Here is an 11,074-nt window from a genome sequence, read left to right on the forward strand (position 1 = left end):
AAGAAGACAATTTTTGGATTGGGAAGAGAGGTAGAGGACACTAGGACTTAAACTTACTGCTCAGCGTTTTCAAGGTCAGGCACCGCGTGTAAGGAAGGGAAGTGAAGGGACAGGAACAGGAAGTGGCTCCCAGCTAGAGAAAAGAGTGGAGGCAAGAAAGATCGGGTAGAGAGTTAACAGGAGGGAAAAAAGGAAACGACATCTAGTGGCGAGGAGGTATAACTACACTTGGAAATAGAAATAAGGAACTGGAGGAGAATTACAGTTTATATAAGAAATAGAGTGACACGTGGTGGTGAGGAGGAATAACAACATTGACACTGATAATAAAGGACTTTAAAATGATGACTAGAGGACAAGAAAAGGAGAAAAAGATGATGCAAGGTGTGGAAGCAAGACAGATGCTGCCGTGACGACCTTCAGTGGAACTTAAAACTGCAGACTCTAACTGGAAGATATTAGAGGCGATACAAAAAATAGAGACAAATATAAGACAAGAAATCAAAGACTCTAGAGATGAACTAAGGGCGGACTTTAAGAAAAACATGGAAGATTTAAAAAACACAATGGCAGAACTATCGGAAGATATGAAAGGAATTAAGAAGAAATTGAGTAAACTGGAAGTGAAAACTGAGGAGTTAGAGAGAGTAATGCAAGAATTAACTTTGGCACAAGCACAAGAAAAAGATCAAAATAAAATAAAGGAGATGAAGGATAGAAGGAAATGCATTAAAATAAGAGGCTTAAAGGAGAAATACAATGAGAACCTATATGATAAAGTAGTTCCAGTGCTAGCAAATTTGATAGAGTGCCAACCAGAATTTTTGGACTTGGACATGGATAAAATCTTTAGCATAAACTCAGTTGCAGCCAAAAACAGGAATTTGCCACGGGACATTGTGGTTTATTTTACAAGAGAGAGAGTGAAAGATAGAATAATTCAGGAAAGCTATAAAAAGAAAATTACTGTAGAGGGCAACGAAATTCAAATTTTTAAAGACATACCTGGTGATGCTTTGAGGAGGAGAAGAGACTATTCAAATTTAACAAGAGTGCTGCAAATAAAGAACATAAGTTATAAGTGGGAGCCACTAGAGGGAGTTTCCTTCATGTGGAGGCAGAGACATTACAAAATAGATACAGTGGAAAAGGCGAAAATATTCTACAACAAATGGTTCAAGGAAGAAGAGAAACTGGATAAGGATTTAGAGGCTGAAAGAAGAAGAGAAGAACAGGAGCAAATCCAAAAGCAAAAGGAAAAAGAAGAGAAAGAAAAGGGAAAGAAGGAAGAAAAGAAAGATGGAGAGAAAGATGGAACAGAGGAAGAAGACCTCCTCACAGGAGGAACAGGGGGAGTGGATCTGGAATGGGAAGAGAAACTGAGGATTCTAAGAGAAAACTCAGAAATCACAATTGAAGAAAGGAAAGAGTGGGAAGAATTGAAGGAGTAAGAAGGAGTAAGAAGTCCGAAAAGAAGGAGCAAGAAGAAAACAACAATAACAAGGAGAAAGTCAAACAGTAATGAAAATGAAGTTCCTCTCATGGAATATAAAAGGAATGAACTCAAGTTATAAAAGGAAAAAGATATTTCATGAGCTGGAAAAACAGGAATGGGATATTTGCAGCATCCAAGAGATGAGAATAAAGAAAAAAGATGAAAAATATCTAAGAAATCCAAAATTGGGAGAGGTGATTATATCAGCAGGCACAAGGAAAAGAAATGGCGTAGCAATATATATTAAAAATAAGATTCCGGTGAAAGAAGTGCTAAATGTAGGCACATATGTAGGAATCGAAGTGATGGTGAATGGAAAGCAGACATTGATAGTAGGAATATACGGTCCACCCAGAAAGAAAACAAAATTTTATAAAAACTTGTTAAAGAGAATAGTAAATTTGAAATATGAATACTATATATTCATGGGAGATTGGAATGGGGTAGTTAATCCAAAATTAGATAGAATGTCAAACAAAAAGATAGCAGAGAATTAAGGGAAGTTACCAAAAAAATTCTTTGATATGCTAGATATATTATCCCTATCGGATCCCTGGAGAATCAAAAATAAGGATCTTAGAGACCATACCTTTTTCTCAATTCCGCACAGCTCTGTGTCAAGAATAGATATGTTCTTTATATCAACAGAGATGATGAGAGAAGTGAAAGAGGTTAAAATAAAGATAAATAAGAATTCAGACCACAACCAAATTTGGTTAGAATTAGAACAAAGAGAAAAAGAGTATAATTGGAGATTGGATAATACATTACTAAAAAATAAAGAGTTAATAAAAAAGGTAAAAGAACAAATGAAATATTTTTTTTAGAAAACACTGTAAAGGACACCAATATGAAAACCATATGGGACACACAAAAGGCAGTAATTACAGGAATTTTAATAAAGAAAAAAAGTGAGAGAGATAGGAGAAATAAAGAAGAGGTTAAACAAATTTCAGAGGAGATACAAGGTATAGAAAAAAAATAATAGAGGAGCCAGGAAATGAGAAATTGAGGAAAAAATTAAAAACCCTTAAGAGGTAAGTATGGTATATGAGGTAAGTAAAAAAATGAAATTTATAAAACAAAGGCAATTTGAACAAGGAAATAAAGTAGGTAAATTCTTAGCTTATAAAGTTAAAAAAATGAAAGAGTCTAGACAAATTGTTGAGATATTTGGGGACCAGGGGATTACAACAGGACAAACAAAAATAAGAGATATATTTTATGCATATTATAAAGAGTTATATGGAGAAAGGGAGTATGGCCAAGGAAAATTTAGAAAACTAGAAAATTATATAGAGAAAATAGAGAAAATTGAAATAGAAGAAGGAATAAAGAAAACTATAAATCAAGGGATCACAAAAAAAGACATTAGTGAAGCGATAAAAAAGGGAAAAAAGGTAAAGCCCTGATGGGTTTACTTTAGAATACTATAAGATTTTTGAAGAGGAACTGTTAGAACCAATGGAAAGAGTTTTTGATAAAATATTGGTAGAGGGAGTACCAAGCACGTGGAAAGAGGCTAATATAACCTTGATCCCTAAAGAAGGGAAAGATCAGAGATATCCTCAAAATTACAGGCCTATCTCGCTTCTTAATGTAGATTACAAAATATTTACAATCATAATGGCAGAAAGAACTTAAAAAATTCTAGAGGATTGGATAAAAGAGGACCAATGTGGTTTTCTACCAAACAGACAGGCAAAGCAAAATATAAGGATAATAATAAATTTGATAGAGTATTATGAAAAAAAAACCAGGTAAGGAAGCAGCTATGCTATTTTTAGATGCAGAAAAGGCCTTCGATAATTTGAATTGGGTTTTTATGACAAAAATATTTTAAAAATTGGATTTTGGGATTAATTTACAGTCATGGATAGGAGAGATATATAAAGAACAAAAAGCAAAAATTATAATAAACAATGTTAAAACAAAAGAATTTACAATCAGCAAAGGTACAAGACAAGGATGCCCATTGTCTCCCCTTCTATTTATAATGTGTTTGGAAATATTATGTAACAAAATAAGACAGGAAGGAAGGATACAAGGGGCTAGGATTAAAGGAGAGGAAATAAGAATTCGAGCATTTGCAGATGACGTAATGGTAATAGTAGAAAACCCAATTGAAAATATTAGTAGAATCTTAGAAATAATAAATGAATTTGGTAACTTAGCAGGATTCAAAATTAATAAGGAAAAGTCAGCAATAATCGCATTTAACATTAAGGAAAATAAACAAAAAAAATTACAGGAAAAAGCAGGGATACAAATACAGAAAAAGGTCAAATACTTGGGAATTCAGATTACAAAAAATAATAATGAATTATTTGATAACAATTATAAAGCAAGTTGGCAAGAAATAAAGAAAAATTTGGAAAAATGGTCAAAGTTACAATTATCTCTATTAGGGAGAATAGTGATTGTAAAAATGTGTGTACTGCCTAAAGTCTTATTTCAATTTCAAAACCTACCAATTATAGTAAATAATAAAATATTCAGTGAATGGGAGAAGGACTTAAGAAAGTTTATTTGGGCAGGAAGGAAAGCGAGAATTAAATGGCAAACGCTAACAGATGCTAAGGAGAGAGGAGGATTAGGAATGCCAGATTTCAAATTGTATTTTTACGCATGCTGTATGGAGTGGATAAGGACATGGATAGAGTTGGAAAACGAAAAAATACTAAATTTGGAAGGATTCAATCTAAGATCTGGGTGGCATGCGTATATGTGGTTGGATAGGGTAGAATTAAATAAAGAAGTCAAAGATCATATTACAAGAAGATCATTATGGAGGGTATGGAGAATCCACAAGGAAAAAATTTATAGTCAATTACCAGATTGGGCTTCCCCTCATGAAGCACTATTGCAAAGAGGTAAGATAGAGGGTAAGGCATGGCTAAGGTATAAATATTTGTTGAAAAGCGAGGAAGGTAAAATAGTCATGAAAACAAGGGAAAATCTAAAATTGGAGGGCTATAATATATCCTGGTTTCTGTACTATCAATTAAGGGAAAGATATCGAATAGATGTGAACCAATATGGCATAACGGACAAAAAAAAACAGAATTAGATATAATTTTGGGAGATGGGAAAGGAAAAAAGATAGCAAAATTCTATAAGATTTTTTTAAAATTGGAACTAGAACAAAATCACATAAAACAAGGAATGGTGCAATGGGCGCAAAACATAGGTCATAATATCCAATTAGAAAGCTGGGAAAAAGCATGGGGGAAAGACCTTAAATTTACATTATGTATGGATATTAAAGAAAAATTTTATAAAATGGTACATAGGTGGTATCTTACCCCGAGTAGATTAGCAAAAATATATAAAAAGGACAAAGCGCTGTGCTGGAAGTGTGGAAAAGGTATAGGTATCATATGTGGTGGACTTGCCCAGTAGTAAAAAAAATTCTGGATCAAAATACATAGGATGTTAATGAAAATAACCCAAATGGAATTTCCATTACTTCCAGAAATGTGCCTGCTGAATATAATCGAAAATAAAGAATTAAGGAGGGAAAAGAAGACTTTATTATATTTGATTACAACAGCAAGGATAGTACTAGCAAAGCAGTGGAAAAGTAAAGATGTACCGGATGTGGAAATGTGGCTAGAAAAAAGTTTAGATATATTAGAAATTGATAAATTAACAATGACATTAAATGAGAATGATGAAGAAGAAAATGTTGCTTGGACAAGGCTGCTGCAAATATACCAATCTGATAAGAGAGAAAAATGATTAGCTAAAATAAATAAGTATATAAATGAATAAGTAGTAAACATAGCAAATTAAAGGTGAAGGGATAAGACTTGGTTTGTTAAAATAAGATAGAAGAGGATGTAGGATACATATAGTCTTAGTAATTAAGCAGAAGAGTAAGGAGTAATAAGAGATAAAGAGATACTTGATGGACTTTATGAGGAATTCAAAATTATAGCTAAGAGTTCAGCAACACAAAGAACAATAAAGGGGGGAGGGGGGAGGGAGAGGAGTTACGGAACAATGGATGATTATATTGATTGTATTGAACAGGAATGTGTTTGACTTTCTCTTTTTTTATATTTTAAAATTCAATAAAGATTATTTTTTTAAAAAATGAAGTCAAACTGCAATATTTCTGCAATGCAGATGCCGCCTGAAATACTCATGACACATGCACACCCCAATATTTGCAAAGCAAGACTTTGCAAATGGATGACCCCTATAAAAGCAGGTTTTAATGTGCATGGGGGAAAGTGCTACCCCATCAAAAATCCCTCTCTCAACTCAGGTGATCGAAATGTGCTGATAGTTATTATTAATCTTTTAATATCTAATAGCTTTATTATTACTCATATGCTTAGCATGCATCCTGAGGCTTTTAAATGGAAAGGCAAGATAATGATCAGGACAGTGGTTGCAATTTATAACTGTGGTGGTTTGTTTTTGTTGTTTAACAGATTTTTAGCCCACTTTTCAAAGTAAAAAAAAAATGTAGTCATGGATTGCAAATAAATTCAAATGCAAGCATATAACAGATCACTAAAACCAATATTCATACATAGAATGTTAAAATAACAAATACTGTATAATAATTAAAATAACAGTAGCAGAGAAAAATAGTGTGATAAAATGAGTCAAATGTGCATGGAATCAATGTCTTTTTTAAAATTCCTGAAAGTCAATAAAGATGGATCTACATGCACTTTACAGAGGACAGCATCTCAAAGATATGATGCCACTGCAGAAAAGGCCCTATCCTTGGTATTCCCCAGTCTCACAGCTCTTACTCATGGAATAGAAAACAGCCCTTCCCATCCTACCATTATGGTGCACAATATAGATACTCGATGAATGACACATCCAATAATTGGTGCTGGCTCCCTTATCAGTGGGTAATCTGCTCTGGGTTTTAGAACATCAAGGGAGCTACCCAATACCTTGAGCCTATTTGGAGGGTTCATCACATTGGATAGCTTATTTTAAAATTAGAGTGAACCCAGAGAAAAATAACTGTTCCACTGCATGGATGGATCTTAATCCAGACCTTGCCTACAGGGCTATAAGCTTGATTATACCATGGCAAAAAAAAAAATCTTCTCCTCCTTTGACCATGACAATAAAACACACCTCTCCTCTTTCCTATACTATGGAGTTAGGTACAGTCTGCTGCACTCTGTTTCTACATAAGACCCCTTGCCGTTTGGGGAGGTTGGTGAATGAAGTGCTGACAGTGAAATGAAAGATTTAATGCCCTTTCATTCTTCTAGATCTAATGCTGGATGATGTAATAATGGAGAGCTCAGCCAGTGCAGTGCCAGGTACTGGGAAATCCTTGCCGTCTATGTCTCACGTGAATGGCAGTGCTGTGTGACTTAACGGCTGACCACTGGTGCTGTGAGGCATCTTGCTAGACTGTGTCTGGTGGAAGGCCTTTCTTTGCTTACTCCACGTTTCACACATTTTCTTTCTGTACTTTTCTTTTTAACTTGAATCCTCTGTAGGCTTTATGTATCACTGACACATTTACTTTTTGAACATTCTTGTGTTTTTAATCCATGTTTTCTCTATTATCAGGCTTTTTCATTTTCCTTTTATTCCTTTCAGAAAGAGATTTCTGGATAATTCCTGGGTCTTCCATGTTGGAGCTATAGGATTCTTCCCTTGAGCTTCCTTACTATTTATTCAATTGCAGGCCCACAACTTTCAGTTCTATTTAATTGTCATAGCTGTCCCTTGTTTCTAACTGGTGCTGATAGTATCCACATGCTTCCAAATTCGGTCAAGAGAACTCAGGGGAGGGGATAAATCTTGCCTTTTGACTTGTGCTGGGCTTTGGAAAGAAGCAGAGGTGTGGGAGTAGTGGTGTTACTGCTTCTCTCCCTCTGTATTAAGCCCAGTGAGGGTGACCCAACCCTTCCCCAAAGTCCTCTGAATTTCCAAGAGAGAAAGTCTTGTGTATTGCACCCAGTCCAGCACAGAGGCCTCTCCCAATTTTAGTGGTAAGTGTTAAAAATGGGAAGGAGGTTATTTGACAATTATGCTTGGCAATTGTGAGAGCTACATATAAAGCCATGTCTGGATACTATGCTTATGTGGTTTTTCTGGGCCAGTGGTCTGTAATATACAATATGAGCCCAAGAGTGCTTCCCTAGTGTGACCTAGTTTAAATTCCACCTACTGTGAGAGATGAAACATCACAGAAATGGTTGAACTTCATTGTATTTAACAGTGCATCATTAAACTGTTAATTAAATTGAAGGGATGCAGTGGCTTAATGGTTAAGATGCCAGTTCCAACAAATGGAAAATTGGAAGATTGGAAGCAGACCAAATGCTGCATGATGGGGTGAGCTCCTGTCATTAGTCCCAGCTTCTGCCAACCTAGCAGTTCAAAAACATACAAAGTAGGTAAATAGGTGCCACTTCGGTGGAAGATAACAGCATTCAGTGCAGTCACGCTGGCCACATGACCACTGGAGTTGTCTTTGGACAACACTGGCTCTTTGGCTTAGTAGATGAGCACTGCCCCCTACAGTTGGTTACAACTAGACATTCATGGCAAGGGAATACTTTTACCTTACATTAAACTGTGGAATGTGCTACCGCAAAAAATAGTGATATGATGGCTGCCAGTTTGGACACTTTTAAAAGGGGCTTAGAAAAATCCTTGGAGGATTAAGCTGTCAATAGCTATAAGTCAAGATGGCAAAACACCACCTCCACTATGCCTCTGTATATGTTATTACTATCAAGTCATATTTGTGGGCTTCCCAGGGGTAGAGGAATTCTAGACTGGCTTGGCTTCTGTGCTGATCCAGCAGGGTTCCTCTTGTATTAATTTGCTCTCCCTCTAATTACATCAGGGCAACTGATTGCCTTATTCTAATATTGTATGTAGTTTGGGCGTACATTATATTTTAACACATCATTTTGCCTAGGGTGAATTTGTTTTACCTTGCTGCCATCAATCCCCATATTATTCCAGAGGCTGTCAGTAGCATGGAGAAAAGGTGGGACATAGAAGCAATTACTAGGCTATACTAAAGTGGGTTAACAAAGGCCACATCTTTTATGTGTTACAGCTCACTAAATTTGATGTAGAACAGGGCAAAGGATCTGTTAAACAGACCTCCTGACTGCCGACTGGTTAATTATGAATGATTCCAACCATTTCTGCCTGTGTGCTGGGATACTGGAGTGGCAAAATGACTGCTCCCATCAAAGCACTGACCAATTTTAGAGGTCCATCCTGTAACCTGGGTGAATAAACAGCCTTTCAGATCTCAAACTGGGCTAGCACCTGTAAGCAATAATTCAGAATCTTTTAACTGGATCCTCCAGGGGAATCCTCTAGTGTGGAAACACACTCCAGCATTCTCCCACTATCGGAAATGCCTCATGTATGTGCAATAAAATACATGACAAATATATAGTACAATGCAGTTTAACAACAGCACAGAATGCAAAAAATCCACCAGTCATTAATACAGGTAAAATTCCTCCCCAGCCCTCTTAACTGGCAGCTAGCCTCTGTCCAAGTGAACAGCACTAAAGCCAAGTAGGGGGTGGGCTGGGACTCCTGAAGTTGCTGGCTAGGCCCAAGTTTGTTCCTTAGCTATAGCGTGAGAAGGTTTTCTCCACAATTTAGTCTCTGGGATCTACAGCCAGAAGCAGCCAGTGTAGCCAATTGACACATAGGATGGAGACAGCTGCCTACCAGTTGTACTTTGAAAAAGAATCCCCCCCCCCCATTTCCCATACAAGCTTAATAAACAAGGTTTCCCAGTAAATAGAATTCCAAGGGATTACTGCCAGAGTACTTTCACAGGTAACTAATAAAACATTCATAGCCACTTGGTTCTTGCAATCATCTTCCTGAAGTCAAAGACCAGTTGATATAAAATCTATCTATAAACTTCTACTGCTGTAGCTTAAATATTTTCTTCTGCCTTTTAAGTTTGGAGTAGGAGATGTGCAGCCCATGGGTCACATAGGGACCTCCCAGACCCCTTTCTCAGTCCACAAATTTATTGTGAGAGCTCAAGGACCTTCTCTCCTACTCTTTAATGACAATGTGTGAATAAAGATTACCCAATTACCTGATTGTGCCATGGACTAGATTAGCATGAAGCCGAGTTAAGGTTGCTGTACATTACCAAAATTCCTGAAAAGTGCAAAGTTAGTTTGAGATGCAACTGTAAGAATATGACTAGTTTGTTATGTTTTTAAAAAATATATTATAGAAGCATATATCACTAGGAGATTTTTAACACATAAACACATGGCTAAATATAACCCAGCTTGTTGCAATGAATCCTGAATCTCCTCTGTATTATTGTTCTTCAGTTTCATTTCCATGTCTTCACATTCATACTTGCTGTATGGGCTGTCCTGTTCCATCTCTTGGACGAGGGCGTAGAGGAATATCTCCTAGGACTTGCAGTTTCAGTGTGGCTATAATTTTGATGTTCGGTGCACCTTATAGTGTCTCATTCTGCTTGTTTGTTTTGAATGCTTTAGAATTAATCCCGTGTGAGCCATTTTCCTGAACAGGCTCAGAAAGAACTTCATATATTCCTTCTTTTTGTGCATTATTTTCAGACTTGTGCTGTGCGCTTCATTTGTGGTTGTCTCACTGGCACTAGCATTATCAAACATAATGTAATGTTCATCCATGTGAAAGGACAGAGAGAGAGAGATTGTTTGTGAACTTCTTGAGCTTGTGTGATAAGAGGAAAATAATAATGAATAATTACTCTCTGAAGTTTCTGTAGTCCAGTGAGTAATTCATTTGTGAAAACTCAGGCTGCCTACCTTCTTTTGCATTTTGTAAATCTCATGTGATGGAAAGAAACTGTGTTATCTATCACTGTTGCCTGTCTATATTGTTTACTGCTATAGTGAAGAGATTTTATTTTTGGATGTGTAGTCTCTCACAGCTGGAAATCTCTCAATGGGAATAATTTAACCATTTTCCTCTTTTATTTAAAAAAAATGCCATTAGCTAAAAACTAATAAAAGCCACTTGTTTAAATGTCAGCATTACTACCATGCACATCACTCTGGATTTAATATTCTCTGGACAGTTTGTAAATCCAGCTGCTTAGTGAGTGTTGAGTCCCTGACCTCTCATCTATTTCATGAGAGCCTGGGGGAGTAATCGGACCTCCACCCACCTACTCTTTGTGAAACTTCATACAGCACTAGCCATTTCAGATGCCACTCAAAATGATAAGCAAGTGCCAACACTATTAGGCAGCTGGTTACAGCTGCCACACCAGATCACTTCAGAACATCCTTCTGTGAAATCTGAGGGGAAAACCAGGGATGTGTCATTCCACCTTCAGGCTATGTCCTGCCTAAACTGTGATTAAAAGGATGCTCTCATTTGGCATGTTTACTCCTTAGGGTTGCCAATCACTATAAGGTCAATATGGTGGTTGTTGTGGGCATTATTGCTCTGACATAATGTGCATCCTGTTAGTCAATATCTTAAACAATATCCAATATTGATAGTATGCCTTCCTTCCCTTCAGTATTTATAAGATAGATAGATAGATAGATAGATAGATAGATAGATAGATAGATAGATAGA

General features: G+C 36.4%; 1 protein-coding gene across 1 annotated transcript in view; it reads left to right on the forward strand.

Moving 5' to 3' along the window:
- CACNA1G (calcium voltage-gated channel subunit alpha1 G) overlaps nucleotides 1–11,074 on the forward strand; it is a 539,836-nt gene that overhangs the window by 468,014 nt on the left and 60,748 nt on the right. Inside the window, 1 exon segment of the mRNA XM_042449813.1 lies at nucleotides 6,748–6,798. Coding sequence (XP_042305747.1) covers nucleotides 6,748–6,798 — 51 coding nt within the window.

The sequence above is a fragment of the Sceloporus undulatus genome, chromosome 2, assembly GCF_019175285.1.
Source record: "Sceloporus undulatus isolate JIND9_A2432 ecotype Alabama chromosome 2, SceUnd_v1.1, whole genome shotgun sequence".
NCBI lineage: Eukaryota > Metazoa > Chordata > Lepidosauria > Squamata > Phrynosomatidae > Sceloporus > Sceloporus undulatus.